The sequence below is a fragment of the Phymastichus coffea genome, unplaced genomic scaffold (genome assembly GCF_024137745.1).
Source record: "Phymastichus coffea isolate CEN01 unplaced genomic scaffold, Cenicafe_Pcof_1.1 PCOF00002, whole genome shotgun sequence".
Classification (NCBI taxonomy): Eukaryota; Metazoa; Arthropoda; class Insecta; order Hymenoptera; family Eulophidae; genus Phymastichus; species Phymastichus coffea.
In genome coordinates, this window is record NW_026706813.1 from 7697568 (window position 1) to 7721031 (window position 23464).

A 23464-nucleotide genomic window follows, 5' to 3' on the forward strand; every position below is an offset into this window, starting at 1 on the left:
TATATGTCAAAAACAACAATCTAATTTTATTTACGCTCGCGTGTTAACCGATCAATTTGGAAAGAACATACAATAAAATTAGATTGTTGTTTTTGACATATATATTAATAATATTGAAAAAGTAAGAGGGGTGCAATTAAAACGAGAAAGGGTTCAATTTTTTCGCCTTATTTATTTGCAAAAATATAAAATATTACTAAAGATATCGCAGTTGCAAAAAGCATAAAATTATCATAGTTTTTAATTTTTTTTGGGACAACTTAAGGGGTTCAATTAAAATAATGAGCATTTTTGGAAGGATCAATTAGAAATATTTCGAACGGTATTTTTTTTTTCACTCTCCATTACACTTTATCGACTAGGGTAAAGGGGGTTCAAGTTAGTTAAATTAGTGACTATAGTGATTAACAATAAAAAGATTGATCATTCAAAGCAAGTAGTAAGTGGTAAAATATTTTGTAATTTTATTTCAGTAACAATATAAATTACAAATGGCTACTACTTGTTGTGGTACGAAAAAACAAAAATTAAATAATTCAATTGTATCACCTGAAATGGGCTTTTATTGTTTTGATGTCTTATATTGTCAATTGCATCAATTAGAACCACCAAAATCTCCAGATTTTAGTAATGAAGCTTAGTAAGTTGGTTTTTGTATTAGAATGGATGCTAATTTTTAGAGATTCTAATTTAAAGTCTCCCATTTGTTTTTTCAAGCTTTCAGATAATTTGAATTCAGGCAGTAAATCTAGCTAATGGAAATTGTAAAATAATGCTCTTGCAAAAGCTGTTTTTTATCAGCTTTCATAATTTACAATTAATAGATTAATATTAAGAAATGGAAAAGAGTAATTTTTGTGGGAATAAATCAAAAAGCCGTCATATAAATATATAAAATTAAATTGTTCAAATTAAAGATGTATTATAATCACTGAATTTTCTGACATATTTTTCGTGAATACTATCCAAGCAGTTTTGCAATATTACCATAAATTATTTTCATAATTTTTAAAGTATACAACTAAAAAGTCTGAAAAGTACGATATATTTGTCGAACAGTCTTTATTGTACAATAATAATATTTAGATAATTGAAAATATTTAATGTCAAATTTTCAAATTCAACCACTTATATTGAAGTATATATTGATTATCTTTTCACTATCTTGATTCAAATTCAAAAACATATATAAAAAAAGAGTTAAATTGTAACTATTATTTTTGGTTTGTTGCTGTTAGCTTTGTAATGGTTAGTGAGGAGTAAAATGTTAGTTGAAATAAGAATCTAATCTCTCAATTTTTCTGAAAAGTAACAATTGCTTTAGGTCTTTTTATAATAATTATATATTAAAAATTTATTAGTATTCAATTCATATATTTTGATAATTCAAATTATTTGAATGTAGATACTTGTCTGTATTATAACATGTAATTATTTTTCATGGATATACAGATTCAAATATAAATAGTATATACATTAATTATATTTACCTCCAGGAGGAGATGCTTCTGAATACTTTTTGGCATTCATCTTTATCCGAATAAAAAGAATGATATGTAGTAAAAAAAAAAGAAAAAGTATCAGAAAAGAATAATACTGCTTAATAATAGAATAATTTATCTTATTTTATTTATTTAATATTAGTTTTATATCTATAGTCCAGCAATAAAATACTAAAACTTCTGTTAATAGGATTGAAAGGTTTTTAAAAAATTACATTCATGAAACTATATAATCCTAAAATAAACTTGGTATATTTAAATATATTCCAGCTATGTTAACTATATCGGTAATTATAATTTAATTTTTATAATTACTAGCATTGTTTAGCATACTTCTATTCAACTTTGCTTGTTGTTTTTATATTATTTATTAAATCACTTGAATCTTTGACATACTGATTCTCAAATTCTAAGTAATTTATATGTTTGAATAAATTATATAGTTTGAAATATACCCCAATCATCGATATTGATTCATGAATAAAAATAGAATTTGCACTTATCATTTTACAATAACCAATGATCTTTTACTAGAACTTTATCTTAGTGATTCATTTTTCTATTGATAAAATGTATTTAACTAATATGTTATTACACATTGCTAAATCATATTCGATATTAATGGTTTACCATTAATAAACCATACTCAATATTAATGGTTTGTAATGACCTTAGTATTATGTTTGTGTTAATAGTATATCTAATATCATTATTTTTTATCTTAAGGAAAATGCCTATAAACATGCTTTAAATTTAATGAGTCAATATTCTGATGATTAATTTTGTATGGCTGTATACCTCTCAAAATAAAAAGTACTACAGAAACTAAAAATATATTTTCGACCATTTTAGTCTATTTTATTTTTGTAGATATTATCCATGTTAATTATTTATAATTTGAATGTCTTACTGAAATATAAATTTTCTATATTTAGATCTATAATAAAATTGTTTCAATGTATAATATAATTAAAAATTTCGGTTTCTTTTTATGCATCAACCTTCACAACATTAAATGACAGTGAATATTTTTTTTATGATAGAAATTATGTATTTTTAAAAAGGGAAAGGATTAATTTAGAAATAATTGTTGATTTTTAATATTAAAGTTTTTATTTGTGCTGAACTTTTTGCATTGTTTTACTTGGTTTTTTTTCTTATTTACGCAATTTAATTCATACAGAATTATTTATTTATTATTTTATTTGGTTTATTAATAGCATTATTTTCTGCTTTTCTTTCTTGACTGACTTAAAACCTTTATTGAGCCAATTTAAATCATAGTAACTGTGAACTTTCACAAAAAAACCAACCAATATTCCTAGTATAAATTACACATTGTTTTGAATTTTTTTACAAAATCTGGATGATTTTTTGATATTTCATTTAAAAGCTTATTTTTTATTATCAATTTTAATTGACATTGATGAATATTTAACTCAAAATTTTCAAAAAAATTTTATATGGGGTGAATATTACGTCTAAAACTCATCTGATGGAACAAAACGATTACCAAATTTATCACCATCAACTTTATAAACTTTCAAAAATATCGAAAAATCATCCGATGATTCTATTTATTTTGCATATTTTCAGTAATTTCACGAATATTATTTGACTACGAATATTCCACTAGTTAAATATTGTTACGTTTACGTATAATCAATAAAAATACGCAAATAACACAAACTAGAACTTTATTGAAACGCAAACGTGATGCTTTCAATTTGATGCTCAGGCGTCAACTAACTAAACTACAACAAAAATATTTATTCTGACCTTGCCGTGAATACAAATGTACCAATTAGATATTATAAATTGCATTCGTAACACTACCCACTCCTTTGAAAAATTATCGTCCTCGACAATAAGAAAATTTTGAACCAAGCGGGTTAATCCGTCTTCAACCAATGAAAGATCCAAGGTTGCCCAAGATCTCAAATCTTCGAGCACAGCCTAACCAACATTCCAGAAGAAAACTGGGGCCCGTCTCTTGATTCTTGTATCTTCTCTCTTGACTTCAAGCAGGTTGATCTGCAGTCTTTCAATGACGACTTTAGGTCCCAAGCCAATCATCATTCCAGAAAATAAAGGACCCGTTTCTTGAACGTCAGGAAATTTCGAAAGGAGTATTATCGGGGACATATAGGAGATTGAACTTGGTTAGAAGTTGACGCTCTGTGGTCCAACCCAAGTTCCTGTTCTAGCATTTGCCCACAGCTTGAGGAAAACCACACCAAAAACTCAAGCAGAACAGTTCTCCAATTAACAACGGTCAACGTATTTCGCAAGTCTATCACTATGTATAATTTTATTCTTATGTCTAGAGGATTGTCTTATACAATAAACAACGTCGTTAATTTTTCTAACAACTTCATATGGACCTTCCTAATCGAATTGTAACTTCGGGGTCCTTCCAATTATTCTCTTCGGATTGAAGAACCAAAATTTTTCTTTTACCTCAAATGACTTGAAAATAGAAGACTTATCATAGGTCATCTTGGTACGGTTGGATTGTAAATTCATTTTTCTTCGAGCAACATCATGAATTTGGTGTAATTGATGACGAATTCTTGTGACATAATTGGAGGGAGTTTCGGGAATAACGTTGGGTGGACATCCTTGAAGTAAGTCAATGGGCAATCGAAGATCTTGTCCAAGGAACATCTCCGCAGGAGTCATCCCTGTTATCTCACTTGGTGAAGAACGAAACGTTAGAAGAAAGAGCGGAATAAGTTCATCTCAATTCCGTTGATTTTCTGAAACGAACAACAACAAATACTGCAGAATTGTCCTATTAAGACGCACGACTTGACCATTAGATTGTGGGTGTAAAAGTGTAGTTCTAGCTTTATGGATACCCAATAAAACTGTTAATTCTTTGAACAAATTTGACTCAAAATTCCTACCCTGATCTATATGGATTTCTAAGGGAACTCCATGACGGGAAATGACTTGGGAGACTAATGCCCGAGCAATTGTTTTGGCTCGAATATTTTTTAGAGGAATTACTTCAAGCCATCTCGTAAAACAATCAATTATAACCATTAAATAATTATTACCTGATGAAGAAGGAGGTAATTTGCCTAAAATGTTAATTTGAAGTCTTTCAAATGGAGCTCCAACATTATAAATCTGTAAAGTACTTTTACCTCTTCCTAAGGTCCCTTTTCAGCAATACAAAGAATACAACTCTTACACCAATTTTCAACATCTCTTTTATAGGAATCCCATTAAAAACGACGTCGAACGTTGTCCAGAGTTTTGTTTATACCAAAATGGCCACCAGTAAAAGAATTGTGAACTTCTTTGAGCACTTCATTGATCCTACTATTTGGAACAATTAATTGCCACACACATATTTTCAAATCATGTGATTCCCAACGTCTAAAAAGAAGATCATTACGAATAAAAAAAGAATACCATTGAAGAGTATAAAATTTAAACGAAGGACTTTTTGAAGAAACAATACGTCTATCAGGGCGTTTATCCTCCTTTTTAAATTTAAGTAGGACACTAATGTCCTCATCTTTTTCTTGTTCTATTTTCCAATCAATAGGATTATTTTCAAGAAGATAGATTCGACCGACTACTAGTTGTTTTCAATTTTTGAGCAATATCTACAAAAAGATTCATCGCAGGGACGACGTGAAAGTCCATCTGCATTACTATGAGAAGATCCTTTCCTATGAATAACCTCAAAATTAAATTTACTTAATTTTCTTAACCACTTAGCTAACTGACCATCTAAGTTCCGAAAAAAGATTAGCCATTTAAAAGCTGAATGATCTGTGCGAATTGAAAATTTCTTACCAATGAGATAATGGGAGAAATATTCAGAAGAATCTATAACCGTTAAAAGTTCTCTTCTAGTGCCGCAGTAATTTCTCTCAGCCTTGGATAAAACCCTACTATAATATGCAATTGTTCGTTCTACACCATTCTGAATATGTAAAAGAACAGCACTAATCCCATGTCCTGATGCATCAGTATCTAAGATAAATTCGCCATCTTTATCTGGATATGCTAAAATAGGAGGGGATGTCAAAGCCTGCTTTAACTTATCAAAAGCTTTCTAACATTCTGAAGTCCAAACAAATGGAATGTTTTTCTCAGTTAACTTATAAAGAGGTTTGACTATATCAGAAAACTTTGGGACGGATCTTCTTGAATATGAAGCGAATCCAATAAAGCTCCTAATCTGTTTCTTTGTCTTAGAAATTGGCCATTCCAAAGACAGCAGAAACCTTCTTGGGGTTCATACTTATAACCTCCTGAGATATAATATGACCTAGGTATTCTGTCTGCCTCTTAAAAAGTTCACACTTTTTTGGGTTAAGTTTCATATTCGCCTCATCTAAACGAGAGAAAACCTTACCTAAATTATCTAACATTTCTTCGAAGCTCCTAGCCTTAACCATAATATCGTCTAGGTAAACTAGACAAATTTTGTGGATAAAATCTTGAAGAATATCCTCCATTAACCTTTCGGAGGTAGCTGGAGCATTGCACAAACTGAAAGCCATAACCTCAAACTCCCAAAGACCATTACCTACAGAAAATGTTGTTTTTTCTTTATCCTTAGATCTGAATTTAATTTGCCAATATCTTAACTTTAAATCTAATGTTGAAAACCAAGAATACCCTATTAGATCATCGAGAATTTCTGAAATATTTGGCAAAGGAAAAGAATCTTTAATTGTATCAGCATTCAACTTTCTAAAGTCTACACTAAACCGTAATGTACCATCCTTTTTTTTCTTTTTATAACTACAGGGGAACACCAAGAACTTTTAGAATTTCTAATAGCGACATGTTTTTGCATTTCCAAAATCATTTTTGGATTTCTGCATTGTAGTGAAAAGGGGGTCTACGAAGAGGTTGTTTAATGGGACGGGGGCAGAACGTTCTATCTTATGTTCAATCTTATTACAAGCACCAATATTTACTGATCCATCCGTAAAAGACGACTTATATTGAATAAGGAATTCTTTGAATTTCTCTTTCTGAGAAATGTTCATTCAATACAACTTCTCTCGTACAAGTCTTGTAAATAGTCAGGAATTTCAGAGCAAGAAGAAGAAGAAGAAGAGGAAGAAATGCAACCACAAGTTCGTTGCTCAGAAACTGGGAAATTACCAAAAAGGCCTGTTTCTACATAGGAAGTAATGCTTGCAGCATCAAGAAAATCTAACCCTAAAATGTAATCATCTCCTATGTCAGCGACATAGATAATTAAATTCAAATGGTGTTTTCCTAATTCTACATTTACAGGCGTCTTAAAATATACAGGAACATTTTCGCCTGTAGGGTATTTAAGGTTAGAAGAATAACAAGGAATTCTTTCTTTACTGGGATCAAACAATTAAAAATTAAAAATTGAAACATCAGAGCCGGAATCGATTCTAAATGTACATGAAGTTCCATTAATTTTACCAGAAAAATGAAAAACTTTCGGATTCTTTGAAATGCTTCCGAAATGAAAAGAATTAGGACTATATGGTTGCAATGGGGCTTTGTTGCGATTTGTCAAATTCGCCCCGGAAAATTTAACACATTCTAATTTCTCTTCTTAGTAAATTTAGAGCAATTAACGCGGATATGATTAGTGGAACCACACTCCCAACAACACCCGGGGTCAGTGAACTTCTTAGTAGGGGCATGTTGGTTACCGGGAAGAGCTTTTTATGATTGATAAAAATTTTATATAGTCGCAGTTGAGATAGCAGGAGCAAAACCAAGCAATGATGGTGGAACCTATGGGGTCAATCTACGATTTTGTTCTCGAAGGCAAAATTGTTTGTTGAGCAGATGTAGAATTAGAAATATCTACGGATGATCTATTTACATTTTCTATGGTGGTCTCCACTTCGAAAATATCCGATGTAGCAGTGTCGTTCGAAGCAGCAGCAGTGGTCGTAGCTTCCATTGAAGACTACGCCCTCGTCTTTGTCTGCAGCGGCACCCATGATGGTGTACGTATTTTCCGGATTTTTGAAAACTCATGTTGCACAAACGGTTCACTGTCACGAACCCGAACAAATTCAAAACGGTCGAGCCCCCAAAATGTTACGTTTACGTATAATCAATAAAAATACGCAAATAACACAAACTAGAACTTTATTGAAACGCAAACGTGGTGCTTTCAATTTGACGTACAAACGTACGAATTAGATATTACGAGGGCGGGGGGGGGTCAATAAGTCTTTACAAAATCCAAGAGATGGCGCTCGTCACGCTTAAATTATGATGTTTTTGGCAAGCAATACTACTAATTAGATATCGTACAAAGTTTCAGCTCGATTTATTAAGTCGTTTTTTTGTGAGCGTTGGTTGCACAAAAAGTTATTGTTTTATTTGAAAAATGGGAAAAACAGAGTTTCGATCGGTGATACAACATTTTCATTTGAAAGGCTTTACACCAAAAGAAATCACAGTTGCATTGAACGCCGTTCATGGCAAGTCTGCCCCTGAGATTAAGACTATTTATTCCTGGTTAAATGAATTTAAGCGCGGCCGTACAACAATAAAAGGAACCTCGTTCAGGACGCTCCGTAGAAGTGAATACGCCCGAAATGGTCAACAAAATCCACGATATAGTGTTGAGTGATAGAAGATTAAAATTGCGAGAATTAGTTGGGGCCGCTGGGGTATCAAAGGGTACAATCATTTCAATTTCGCATGAAAAATTGGGGATGAAAAAAATATCAGCACGATGGGTGCCGCGTTTGCTCACTGTTGAAAATAAACTAACCCGCGTGGTCACCTTTGAAGCTTTTTTGGCACGCATACGTCGTAATCCGGAAGATTTTGACGTCGACTCGTAACTGTAGACGAAACATGGGTATACCACTACACTCCTGAAATCAAAGAACAGTCCAAACAATGAATTACCGCAGGAGAAGCAGCCCCATAGAAGGCAAAGACAGTAAAGTCAGCATAAAGATTATGGCCACGGTTTTCTGGGATGCGTATAGAATCATCTACATCGACTACTTGGAAAAGGGCCAGACGATCACTGGACAATATTATGCGTCATTATTAGGTTAGCTGAAAGAAAAAATAAGAGAAAAACGTCCTCCCGTGAACAAAAAAAATGCCTCTTTCTTCAAGACAATGCTCGAGTTCACACGTGTGCAGTTTCGATGGCAAAAATTAACGATTTAACGTTCGAATTAATTGACCATCCACCATATTCGCCTGATTTGGCTCCCAGTGACTTTTTATTGTTTCCTAACCTCAAAAAATATCTTGCCGGACAACGATTCACGTCGAATGAAGAAGTCATCGCCGAAACAAATGCTTATTTTGAGGGTTTTCAGAAATCATATTTTTCTGATGGCTTAAAAAAATTGAAAGCCCGTTTAATAGAATGTATCGACCTTCAAGGAGATTATGTTGAAAAATAAAAAAAAATTACAAACGCAAAACTTTTTTTTCCTTTTTTTTGTAAATACTTATTGACCCTTCCTCCCCCCTCCCCTCGTATAAATCGCATTCGTAACAGTTTTTATTTTTTGTATTTTTAGACGTTAGATATGAATCCATATCAACATTGTGTTTCGATTGTAAAGCTTCTAACATTTCATTTGTCCAATTATTACCTACGTCCGCGCTCAAAAGAGGAATCATATTGTCTCTCTGATAGTTGGTTAAAGAATTATTTGATTTCGATAAATTTGTAACTATTGAGTATTGCAAACTTTGCAGTATCCACATCGTCCTTTCAACACGGCAAAAAGATTTTCTATTGAATCTTGATTAAAACGCGAAGTTTTATTGGGGGTTTTTATTGAATAAAATTCCCCGATACTCCTGAAATCCTCCTAGTGGAGTAATATACTATTTGTAGTTAAAATATAATCGTTAATGCAAGGAGGTTTATGACTAGGATTGACCCATTTCCATGATTGAACAAATTTTTTTGAGCGCCTCAAGCAATCAATAACTTCGGGATTGTTATCTGACATTGGCCTTCTTAAAGGATAAGGATCGTTTGGAGATCTATTATTTAAGTAATCAAATAAATCATTATTATTTTTAATAAAATTAGCAGTTGCCAAACTGCGTGGATTCTTTAAATGGTCTTGGTAAAAACCGCAAAGCATAGCTTTTGATACCGAATCATTTAAAATTTGAGCTGTTAAAGAAACATTCATTTTATCTCATGGTCCAAGTTTTATGTGACTTTCAATTTATCAGTATGCAGCTTTCACTGGTTGATACCTTTCAAATTCATAAAGCTCTTGAATTGCTGTCTAACTAATTGAATCGTCACTCATACTAGAGGTAAATCCATTTTGAATTATGTTCCGAACGCATTTTAATAGATGGGGAGCATCATACTTTTACAATTTTGCGAGTATTATAATTGATAAACGGTTCATCGGTAGCAATACCTAAAAGTTTACGGCAGCTTGGGGGTACCTGAATCGCATTCCATTGATTTTACAATGAAACCTGTTTCTTCTATAATATTCAATACTTTTGGAATAATCTTTCTAATTTTTTACCAGAGTAAGGATTATACAATAAATAATAAGCGATAAGTTGCCGCCAATCATGCTGTCTTCTTCTCAACATGAAAACTAAACTATGCGAAGTTGGCTTATTGTTTTTGGCGGAGTTTCATTTTTAAACTTTTAAATGGCTATTTAATGTTTACACTCGTACAGCGTACTGCATGCAGATAATCTAGAATCCATTGCTGTTCAACAGTTTAGATCAATATGTCTATAGATTTTTTGGGGTTTCTAAATCGAAATTCGAATTCCATTTGCTTAGATAATTTGATTCTCATTAGGCTTAAAATAATTTCAAAGTTATTCAACACTATTTGACTATGTTCACGGTTAATCCTGAGAAAAAATATTAAAACCGATCCCAAATTTTGCATACTCTAATCAGGTCGAAAAGATGTAGATCTTGATTTATTAAGCGGTGAACCATTGAAAATATTTAAAAGAGTATAAAAAAACTTTTGCAATTACAATTTTTTATTTTTAGTAAAAGATCATGACATTCACGTAGATCCTATCTACTTATATAATCTATACCTGCTGAAGAAACATACAAGACTTTTTTTGTAAAGTTGATACTTTTGGAGTAAAAAAATTATAAACTTTCATAGAGCACTGCCATAAAAACCGCCATTTTATAAAAATGCTGAAAGAAAAAAAAATTTCCTCGGGCTGTTTCTGAAAGCTCAAACATCGGGACCGTGATTTCTGTTGATAGAATATTGATTTGAATGCCGCAACAGGAAAATAATCGAGAAAAAATTTAAAAAAAAAAACGAAAAAAATGGGTCTTTTTTTTATTAAAACGCAAAATAAATAGGGTTGTTGACAATTTCACATAAAACTGGTATCAGATTCTGAAAGAGCACCCTCGAAAACCCCCTAGGTGGTATTTTGGGAAAAAGAAACCATCTTTTTCTGTATGAGTCGGGCGCTTGAAATTGTGTGCACAAAAATGCGATTTTGCGCGTTAATGGGTTAAATTACCCTCGATTGCTCATAGAGATCGTTTGTAACAATTATATATAGATATATTTATAAAAAAACTAGGATTTTTCAAAAATAATAGTGCATATTTCTAAAAGTGCCCAGAAGTAACACTTAAAGATATGTACACGGAAAGAAAAGCAGGCAAAATGGAGGTAGACAAAATTTTCTCTTACAAGTGGAGTCGCCTAGCATCGGCTAGGTAAATTTTAGGTCTATACTACCTCGAGTTTTTATTACCACAGTATAATTACTAAGTGGTGTACACGCAACTTGTCATCTGAGCGTGCGTCAAGACGAGAATTCTGGGCATTACAATACCCTAGTTTCATCTTAAATGAGTTTCACCCTGATGGGCTTACTAATATGAATAAAGATTCTTTCCACTTAGAAAATTTCTGACTGAAATTTATTTATTATTTATATGCTCTTTGAATTACCAATAAGTAACAATACTTTTTAAATAAAATTAATTTTATAATAATTTTATAATAATTTATTTTCTGAAGATAAATGAATTATTATAACTGTATTTTTTAATATATTTTTTTGTATATATTTTCCCTATTGCTTTTTCTATAGAATACTTAATAATTTTTAGTTTTTTCTTACTGAGACTTACTTCTTACAATGCATTTAAAAATTTTATTAATTGTTGTTTATGGAAGGTACAAATGAAACTATATTTATTCTAATAATTTTATTTGAAAATACAATTTAAAAGATAATACAAATTCACCAAAACCTTTTTGGATATGGTCTCAAATATAAACCTTTACCAAGAGCTAAAGCTTCAGCACGTTTGTTATGCCTCGACTGTTCTTCTAATTGTTTTTTAGCAGCGTTCACTCGATTTACAGCTTGTGCTATCCCTGCTGCACCACCTGCCAAAGATCCAAGTGCACTAAGTCTCGCGAAAACAGGAACGAGTGCTGGTAGGAAACCTCCAACTTTAGGGATTGGAAGTATTCTTGATAAATTAATATTTTTCTTTCCACCAACCTTTTTTATGGTTTTTCGTGCTGCGTTTAAAGCACTCTTGATAACAATTTTCGAATCATTGTTAGGAGTTATACATTTTTTTGTCATGCTGATAAGTTTTTTCATTGTTAAAGTCTTTCTTTTTTTAGAACTTTTTTTTGACGAAGTCTTCCTTTTCTTACAACGCTTCTTGCTAAGTTCCATTCCGAACACTGATTTTGCTTTCATGATGTTTGTAACAGCATATGCTGCAGCTTTTTCACTCAAGTTAGCGTCAGAACTATGCCACGAACTATGAACGTTGCCAAGCTTTTTCAGCCAATATTTTGTCCGCAATGTGAGAAGCAAGATAATGTGAAAGCTTTTTATTGTATGGGAAGACATAGAAATGTTGATTGTTTTTACTTATGTCAATCATATAAAAAGCATTACAAATCGAACGAGGAAATACGCTGTCAATCAAGTGAAAAATTTCGAGATATTATATCTTAGTTGATCAGAGTTACACCTCATAATTCACCTAGTGACAAAGGATTTTCTTTGAAGTTACCTTATAAAATTATTATTATTGGATTATGAGGCATTTCACGTCAAGTCTCCCAGCGCGGCGCGCGGGCGCTCAAATACGGCAAATTTCCTATAACTTCAACTCGTATTTCCACTACGTAAACTTATCTTTGAAAAATAGTTTATAAGCATTTTCTATGTATTTTTTCCTCAGCTTTCCGATGGTGCGGTTAGTTTTTCCATAATTTTTCATTTACACCGTTAAATTTATAATTGTTTATAGCAAATTGATATATCTCAAAAAGGATATTTTTAATATTTTTTTTTATTGTTTCAATCGAAAGCTGAGCATTTTTTACATAGAAAAACATCTTTTCCAGGAAGTGCTCAAGTTTTATGTTTGCGAAATAGAACGTGAAAGAGTAGACGCAACGCCGCGCGATCCGATGCGCCGACTTGGCCCGGTCTGTCTTGTGACCTATTCAACATTCGACTTTTACCTTTTACTCTTAATTTATATTATTTTTATCTATTTTCTTATTTGGTTTTTACTTTTTCTTAATTGACTCTTTGTTGCTTGGCTTGGCTTTTTTTTGCTTTAATTGGCTTTTTTTTCTACTTTACTTTACCGAGCACTTTTTTTACGTTAGTTGGTTTTTTTTTGCTTTAGTTGATACTTTCACTGTAGAAATTCGTTTTTTTTTCTCTTTTGGAAATATTTGATATTCAGAACTAGAAGATGTATTTTTCAGCATTAATTTAGTTTCATCTATTGGAATAATGGCATGAAATTGTAAAGTTCCTGCTATCATTTTAGCCTGATCTAGCCTTGTTTTCAAGTCCAAGACAGTTTGTTCATAAGTTTCGTTACTGCTATAAAAAACTTTCGTCTCTTTACAATAATTTTTAGCCCAGTTGTTAAGGTCTTCCGGAGTCAAAATTCGACTATTGGAAGAAAGTTGTAAACTTGCCCGTTTTGCACCTCTTTTTATATTCGCACCTATACCATCGCACGCACCTTTACCATGCGCGGTGGCATAAAAATGCCATTCAGCTGGAATACCAAAATCTCTCTCGTGAAAAAGAAGATTGTAAAAATTCTTTTTATTTTTAAAATGTTGACCTGCTCCATCTGTAAAATAATAAATTTTCTTGACTGTAGAGAAACTAGCTTTAAGATGCGTTTTTATAATTTTTGGATACTCATAAACTGAAACAGTATCATGGTTTAAATTATCGGAAATGATAGCAATGCTTACATGCTTAAGCTCATTACGTTGATTGTAATAAATCACCACTGTAAAAATAGTTGCTTGGTTGTTATTCCAATGGAAAGACTGCGTTGAATTTTGTATTACAAACGCATAATTTTCTGCGAAATCACAGCAAACAAGAAATTCTCCCTCTAACAGATTTTTCTTCAAGTCATTCATGAAAAGTGACTGCTTCTTAGCGAAGTAATCATGAGTTTTTAACTTCATTAATTTATCGCTTAGTGTCTCCATGAATTCATACACATGAACAGTTTTCGAAGCTATTGTACATCGATCAGTTTGGAATCAAGATTCATATTATTTTTTTCAAAACATTCAAACAAATGTTTTCTCAATTTAGACATATTAGGGCAGTCTAAACATTCAGTTAGATAGCATTCTTCATTTGCGTTTCTACACACAAGTACTTTAATGCAGTCGTGGTAGTTTTTAAGAGGAAATTTAGTATTGTTTGTTAAATTCTCTAGATCGAAAGTAGCGAGCATGAGTTTAACATTTTCATGATGTACACATACGCATACGTTATGTGTACCACTACTTCCAGCTAAAACACAATGCAATGGTCTTAATTGAGTAAATTTAGTAATTCCTATCTTGACATTTTCATTTTCCTTTTGAAATAAAGCAAAAAGTTCATTGAGATTACCTAACAGTAATCTTTTCGTAACATGTTCTCTTTTGCCATTCTCTTGTTTGACAGATATATAATCTTTTATACCCGGCATAATCCGACTAACATCGTCTTTCTCATAAAATTGTTTAACTAAATTCACTGTTTCAGCTGTAAGAGCTTTACCGCTTTTCTTCTTAGGTAATGAAAAAATTCCTATCTTATCAACTAACTCATTCGCACTTCGAGCTTCCCACTCACTACAACGAAACTCTCTTATCAAATCCGCGCGTCCCCAAAATTCAGGAGCAAGAGTAAGTAATTGTATTCGGTCCTGTTTAATTGTTGACTCTGAAAATTTTTTCTTTATTTGTTCAAGAACTGCCACATCTGCTAAGTGATATTCATTATCACAGTCTACTTTAGCTATTTTAGCATTAGATGGAGATAAATCCGGTTGCGGTCTGTACACTTGCCGTCGACAGTTGGCACAGATTTTTGCTTGCTCTGATACTTGGGGATATTTACATCTTAAAGCGTTTGGAAAATCAAATAAATCTTTGCTTGAGGAATGATTGATTTTATTCAAAGGATTTATGCATTTTAATTTCCACGCTGAATCCATTATAGTTGTTACAATTAGCAGATGAAAAAACAATTAAATAGGTGCAGATGACTTAAATGTCGAATAGGTATCGAATTGAACTACTACAAAGTTTCTCGTAGTTGAAAGAAATTTGTAAAATTTCCAATATCAATAAGATACATAGTCGTCGTACTTATATGAATTTGCCGTGGAAATTGAAATACAGATAAACAATTTTAACGAATACAGCACCTAGTGACCAAAAAAGAAATCAATAAAGAAACAGCCCGGGCGTACCGGATCGCGCGCCGTCACGGCGTTGCGTCGACTCTTCCACGTTCTATTTCGCAAACATAAAACTTGAGCACTTCCTGGAAAAGATGTTTTTCTATGTAAAAAATGCTCAGCTTTCGATTGAAACAATAAAAAAAAATATTAAAAATATGCTTTTTGAGATATATCAATTTGCTATAAACAATTATAAATTTAACGGTGTAAATGAAAAAATATGGAAAAACTAACCGCACCATCGGAAAGCTGAGGAAAAAATACATAGAAAATGCTTATAAACTATTTTTCAAAGATAAGTTTACGTAGTGGAAATACGAGTTGAAGTTATAGGAAATTTGCCGTATTTGAGCGCCCGCGCGCCGCGCTGGGAGACTTGACGTGAAATGCCTCTTATATATATTGGAATGATTCCAATGAGCTTGTAGAACGTCTTAAATTATTAATTGCAGAGACATCAGCAGGCAATCAAAATTATGTGAATGAAATTCAGTCTATAATCGGAGAATTAAGAGAAGCTGAAATTATATATTTATAGTATTAGTTAGCTTTCAAGTTCATTATCATCATGAGCATTGTAAAGTTTCACCTAAGTGGCTACAATTTACACATTTTCTTAATAGTTCATACCCGATATTAATTGATATAGCGTTAAGTAAGAATTTGGGTTTTCACGTTTTAATATATTTACTTTTATACGAGGTGTGATCAAAAAGTAAGGTGAATTTTTATTTTTCTCAAAAAATATTTATTTATTCATCAATTTTTATTTTATCTCCTTCAAAGTAATCCCCCTCGGATATAATGCACTTGTGCCAACGCTTTTTCCAATCCTCAAAGCATTTCAAAAAATCATTTTTTGTGATCTTGTTTAGTTCATCCTTCGATGCCGTCTTTATCTCCTCAATCGTGGCAAAACGCCGTCCTTTCATGGGCCTCTTCAGTTTTAGGAACAAGAAGAAGTCACAGGGGGCCAGATCTGGGGAATACGGTGCCTGTGGCATCGTTACTGTGTTGGTTTTAGCCAAAAATTCGCGCACAAGCAACGATGTGTGAGCAGGGGCGTTATCATGGTGCAAAAGCCAATTTTTATTTTTCCACAAATTCGGACGTTTCTGGCGGATTGCTTCGCGCAAATTGCGCATAACTTGCAGGTAATATTCCTTATTTACTGTTCTACCCTGTGGTAAGAACTCATGATGCACCACGCCCCTGCAGTCAAAGAAAACTGTAAGCAAAACCTTTACATTTGATCGAACTTGGCGTGCTTTTTTTGGTCTTGGTGATCCAGAATGCCTCCACTGGGACGATTGAGTCTTAGTCTCGACGTCATAACCGTATACCCATGTTTCGTCACCTGTTATAACCCTGTTGAGTAAATCTGGATCATCGTTGATGTCATTCAGTAACTCTTGGGCGATGCTCATGCGACGTTTCTTTTGGTCGAAATTGAGCAATTTCGGAACAAACTTCGCTGACACACGTTTCATGTCTAAAACACTCGTCAAAATTGATTGGCACGAACCAAATGAGATGCCAATATCATCAGCAATTTCTCTAATGGTAATTCGACGATTTCCCAACACTATTTTCTTCACTTCTTCAACATTCTCATCAGTTGTTGATGTGTTGGGGCGTCCAGGACGAGGTTCGTCGTCGGTGTCTTCTCGGCCTTCTTGGAAGAGTTTATACCACTTGTAAACATTTTTTTGGCTTAAAGTAGACTCACCGTATGCCACTTTCAGCATTTCAAGTGTTTTGGAACATTTGATTCCATTTTTCACACAAAATTTAATGCAAACTCTTTGATCCATGTTTTTAGACAGCAGCAAATCGTGGAGCACGCAAAACACTTCTAACCTTGATGCCTCTCACAAACAAACCAAACATACTACAAAGCTGAAATTTGGAACGTATGTTCTAGACGGGTGTACCTACATAACCAAATGAAAAAGTCGAAGATCGAACGGACGTAGCCCGCTAAATTTCAAAATTCACCTTACTTTTTGATCACACCTCGTATAAGGAATAATGACATAAAGAATAATATTTTTATCGATAGTATCTTATGATATTCGATATTAATTATAATTAATAAACTAAGATAAGCTAATAGGTACCCGCTTTAAAATAAACGTGAGAAACTATTAGCAATGGTAGGACGTATGTCCCAGAGACAATGTTAACACTCGTAGGAAAAGAAGCCTACGTAGTACCGTAACATTGATTCAGGGTCTACCTTATTTATTTAATTTAACGAGAATAATCTCTGGTTTAGGCAAACAGAGTACGTTCTCGTAATGTCTTACGAGAATCCGCACAAGACTCGGCCTAATGTCAGGCGATGCACCTGGACATATGCCGAGAATTTTTATGCAGACACTTTAGATTATCAAATGATTAAGTAAATTTTGTAAGGAAACACCGGAAGGATCTATCTCTTAGAGAAATATATTTCCCCACGAGTTATCCTTGTGATGCTGTTAGGAGAGGATGGTCGCTAGGCGAAGTAGTGACAAATGATTAAACGTAGATTAGAGCATGCTCTAATCGTTTATTAAACTACCAGTCACCGTCCGCGTCGCGTGCAAGTAAAGGAAAGAATCCCCTTGCGGCGAACGCAGGCGTATTTATACATGTGTGAGGATTCGCGGTTCCGCCCCACCAAATTTTATACAAACTTTTTACAGTTCGCACGAGAACTTTCGAGTATTTCAAATATTACCTTGCTTATTATTAGTTCTTGTATATAATTTAATAATTTCCTATTTATCTCTACAATTTTAATATTTCTTACGATTAATAGGTCAATCTAATTGTTAATTTTATTGAAAATAATTTATCCTTTGAAATTTCAGTGTAATTACGCTACACTTTAGATATAATTTTTTAATTATTTCTCTTTTTCGCTTTAATTAATAGTATTGTTAAAATTTATAGACTGTCTTGCTAGTTCGAGATACATTTTATTGATAAAATATTAGAGGCGTTGATAATTTTATTTAAATGATTCTCAACTGCTCAAATTCTCATTTAGTACTCTAAGCTACGTTTACGCTCTTTCGCCGCTTTATATCACATACAAAACAAATTTAAAAGACGAAAATCAAAACACGATGTCGTTTAAATCCTCTGAAGATCTATAGTTGTTTACATATATGTAAATTGGCTACTATTTACGTATGACGTTATGCGTCCTCTGAGTCTAACGTTTTTAATTTTCATGAATTGGCTCCGATACTTGCTTTGACAGTTATAGCATTGATCTCTTTGGACGTCAATTAAAATCACTTTTCACAGTGACTGATGGGCGACAACTAGCACGAGGCGAGTTTGTCCCGTACGAAGGCCTTTCAACAGCCGAGCGGCCTTTGACTCGGGCGGCAATCAGGCTCTCGGGCACCCCGTCCCGTTCGCGCGTCAATAATGAAGTCTTCGTAGATTTGAATCCGGGCTCTCGATACCGCAATCGTGAGATATTCGATCGGACGTATTCGTATATATTTATCCGTAATCGGTTATATATAAAATAAGCAATAACCGGGAAGCATATGGATATACTCAAGCGCGTTTAATAGTACTTATAAAATTTATTTTATAAAGCTCAAGTACATGAATAAATGATTAAAAAAAAATATATATATATATTTCAACGGTAGTCGATTCAATTAATCGAACCGTTCGCGATTCTGATTTTCGCGCGTTAGTTCTAAGTATTGAGAGAGAGAGGGGGCGCGCGATCTTTTGAATTAGCAGTTACGTCTCAGCTGTTGTTACGAGTAGATATCGCCGAAGTTTATTTGCACTGTTTTTTCTCGCCGACTAATAGTTTCTTATCCAGAATAATTACGCGCGTGAGTGCAACAACGTGATCTACGGATTGCAGCGTTACGGTAGCAGCAGATTTGCAGCTGATAGGCGGTACGAGGCAGCACAGCTGATAACCTAGGACCAGAGGCAGTTGATAATTTATTAATATCATCAATTACGGTTGATCACCGTAATTGCACCGCAGGGTAGGTGCACCTCCCTTAATTATTGCGTGACAAAATACATTTAGTATTTCGGTTCAACCGTGTTAGCGTTGATATTTTTTGTATTCGCGCCGAGCGTTAGATCGCGCCAATTTTCGTATCTTCTCTCTCTCTCTTTCTCACCGAAAGTTATTTAATTGTAAATCCTATTCGCGTGCGTCAGTCTTTCGGCCCGACAAAGACTGTAGTAGTTTTTATTAATAAAATCTATTAAATTTATTCGCCGATTTCGTCATATGATTTTTCCTAGTAGTTTAAACAATTGAAAAAGGCTTAGGTTTTAATCCGATCATAGTTAGGGGATTAAGTGGATTAGGAGCAAAGTCGATTACACTTAAAACTCATCGTGTGTCACAAGGCACGTGACTTAAGGTGAGTTCAACTCTGCTTGATCGAAGACATCTAAGTTAAGGCAGCTGACGTTAAGGTGAATACACGTATTAACATACGTGTTAACGGAGCGGCGGTTTGCTCTGCATCGTGGGAGTTTGCTCTTAAATAAATTTCTCATTTTGCAGGTTTATCCCCCCCGTTACAATATATATATATATATATATATATATATATATATATATGTTAGCGCAATTCAGGATGCTTGCAGATCCTTTACGACAAGTTATCGTTAATTTAAATTTTCCTAATTTGAAAGCCATTAACGAAATTAAACACTCATGAGTTCAGTAAATTTTAACATACATAAGTCTATAGCTGCTATGATTCAGCACCATTGATCATTATGAGGTGTTACCCTTAACAGTAAATATCTGCTTTCTGCATGGACTGTCGAAAAACCTTATTAGCATGGGGATGGCATGCGTAGAAATCCTTAGGGCTTCTCAAAGAAATATGATTGTTATTACTGTGCAGTTCACTTTGTTTTTCTCTACTCTATTTTTATTTTTATTGTTTTTACCACGTAAGCGTGGTCTTTAAAATTATGTTGAAGGTTTTTATTTTAATAATAAATAGTTATCCATTTTACAACTAATAAATTAAAAGTTTTTTATATTTTTTACGAGTGAGGGAGGGCTCCAGCCTTAACCTCCTTTCCTTCTCTTCTAGCTCATCTCTAAAACTTACTACACTTGAACTTCCCGTATCTGTGTGAAAAAATAGTATACGTAACTTGTGTGTGAAGTATGTCATCATTACACGGGCGTTGTCGCTCTTGTCATCTATTAAAGTAGACGTACACTTTTCACAAGATTTTACGCGCAATGGTAGCGATGGTCGATGTTAAAGCGCGTGTGGGTACTTGCATGAATCCGGGCATCGATGTAGGCACAAATGAATATTTTTGAAATAGACGTTATATTGAAAAGTATTTATTTCAAAGTGACGGAGCTCCTGAGAGACGTCATTATGCTATGATAGCTTATACAAGAATAACCGCTGTCCTATGATGAGCTCTCATATTTATAACAGTTGCTAGGCGGTAGTTTTCATTATCTTTAAGGGCAGCTGCATGTTAGAATGCGCATGAACAAATATTACATAGATATGGGACTATTACTCTAGGCGACGTTTCTGAATATGTACGTAGGAACAGTTTACTTAAAGCGCAAGGAAAATAAGTTCGGCCTATCTTTTATTATAGCAAGCTATCATATATGTATATGCATAGGTATAGGGCTCGTGGGAATGAGTGTACTGTTTTGCTCGACACCCGTGCGGGAATTACCTACTTCCCGCACGCGTTAAGTAATGTACTATTTCTACTATTGAAACTGCACCTGATATTAATCTTATTATTTTTTGAAATTTATTACTTCTAAAGCTATATCATACTAATGGCAAACAATGTAGCTATGGAACCTCATTAAGGGTCGTTTCTTGATCTTGGCAAAATAAATAAAATACTCTGTGAATGCGTTTATTGACTGCCCGCTTTCACTAGTGATTGTAATCTTATAATACTGACTTACTGAATGATGACACAATGAATGATGTAAATACAGCTTAAAAAGTTAAGAAGGGGGGCAGGGTCATAACTTTAAAAGTGAAGTACTTTGGTTTCGAGAAATTAGTTGGAGCCAAATCTATCAATGCAACGGAAAGCTATACTATTTTCTAATATCACACAATATATTAAGGGATTTTTGAGTTGTTTTAATAATATTGAGTTAAATTGTAAAACGTAGCATCAAAGATCAAGTGACTTTTTATTCTGGTACCTTATAATATAATAAATAAGTTATTATTATATAGTTATTAATGAAATTAATTAATTTAATAGGACATTTCAACTATAATAACATTCAATACAAAGTTGTATGAGAAAACGTTGAACATATAGCTCAAGTGAAATAGAGATTAGGGAGAAGGTGTTTTTGTAAAAGTTTTATTTGTATCTAGAACATAAATTTTTGTTTATACGTAATAGAGCAAACTTAATAATCGTAATACATTACGCAAAAGAAAAATATAACTTTAGTCAGTAGCTGTTTCGTTTAGTCTAAAAATATTCGTCAAAAAATGCAAGCATCAGAAATATAATAAACGTAATATTTGTTATTTTACTTATAAATTTAATTTTCAGGAAATAGAAGCCGTTCCACCACGTCTCTAAAGTGGTTTTAATATTATAGTTATTTAATATTATTTATTATATTTCAAATTATAAAAATTTTTGTCACCTTTTTCCCAGTTCAATTTTAATTAGAGAGCTCGACCAAAACAGGAAGAATAGTTATAAAAATGAATTTTAATAATACCAATTACGAAGCGTACATGAATCAACTGCAGTTTCAGGAGCAAATTAGAAAATTCACATTATCATTGTATGAAAATCCTATAGTTCCTAGAAGCGAAATCCAATCTACAATAGACAAAATCAATGGCTTTAGCTCAGAAGCACATAATATATATTTTAAAAAAGAATTAGTTAGAATTTTAAAAGATATAAATTTAAGTATTGAAATGAGCGGTAAAATTCATGCAGTTCATGAACAAACAAATATCCGATCCAAGATTTTGCAACGGAGTACATACGTTTTAAACAATATAAGAAATATAGTTTATTTTTTGAACCTACAAAATTTGAAATTTGTGTAAATTTAAATGGTAAATCGGTATATGGGTTACACAGTTCATTGATTAAAACATTGAACGTTTTTTTACAGCTACCGGGAATAGTATGAATCCGATATGTTATTTAGAAGTAAAGGCGTAAAAGAAAGATGTTTTTTCAATGATTTACCATCTTTTCATATTGCTGAAAATCATAGCCTTCATTTCATGCATGACTTGTTTGAAGAAGTTGATCAAGATGAGATTGAATATATATTAACAATTTTTTTTTAACAAGAAAGTATTCACTTTGCATGAACATAATACTCGGATAAAAATTTTTAATTATGGCTGTGAAAGCTCAAACAAACCGGTACTTTTACTTAATGAATTATGTAAATCGGGCGACGAAAGAAAATTAAGAACAAGTATCAAAATTAAAGCTAAACAATTAGCTGCTGAAATGGCTTGTCTAATACATTATTTAGGGTCTTTTTTGGATACGTTGATTCCGATTTCAAATGATTTTATCAACTATTGGACGTTATATATTAGATTGAGGTAAATTGTTGGAATCGTTACTTCTCCTAGGTTTGCAAGGACTTATATTAGTAGAATTAAAACGTTTCTTCATGAACATCATACTTTATATATTATAACGTGTGATAAACCCCTCGTTATGTCTCTCTCTCTCTCTCTCTCTCTCAAACGACCACTCTTATTTATATACTTATATACTTATAAGCCGCAGCAGACAATAGAGTACGAGGTACGAGAGAGAGAGAATACATAGTATGCAACGCGAACTAGCGAGAGGAAGGATAAGCTCGTGCAGGTCCAAACCGAAGGCGTGCTGATGTGTGAGAGAGACGGTCGCGCGATAGGAACCGACTTAGGTTCGACAGAAAAGGGGAGAGAGAGTGGGGAGCTCTGCCGCGATATTAGCTTGTGGGTTGCGTTCGAAGGCACACGTGTTCCCGCCGGCCGGCTTTTGCAGCGAAGATCGACTACTACTTCCTTTGTTTAGGCTCTTAGTTTGGCCCTGCGGTAGTAAGAAAGAGAAACTTCTCATTGCAATTGGTGCATAGAGAGTGCTGTGAGAGAGTGTGTGGGACTATTCAAGTGCGAGTCTGCCGTCTGTTCCACTGTATTCGAGTGTTTGATAAG

The 23464-nt window shown here is 33.2% G+C and overlaps 1 protein-coding gene across 2 annotated transcripts in view; it reads left to right on the forward strand.

Annotated features, from left to right (window-relative positions):
• Window positions 1-393: 393 nt before the first annotated feature.
• The window catches only part of LOC131663355 (nuclear protein AMMECR1), a 274431-nt gene continuing 251360 nt past the window's right edge, over window positions 394-23464 (forward strand). The window contains exon 1 of one of the 2 annotated variants that reach the window (XM_058933720.1): window positions 394-640. In XM_058933720.1, coding sequence (XP_058789703.1) covers window positions 492-640 — 149 coding nt within the window. In that variant the 5' untranslated portion in view covers window positions 394-491. The remainder of the gene's footprint in view (window positions 641-23464) is intronic. The other variant, XM_058933722.1, reaches the window with a different exon arrangement.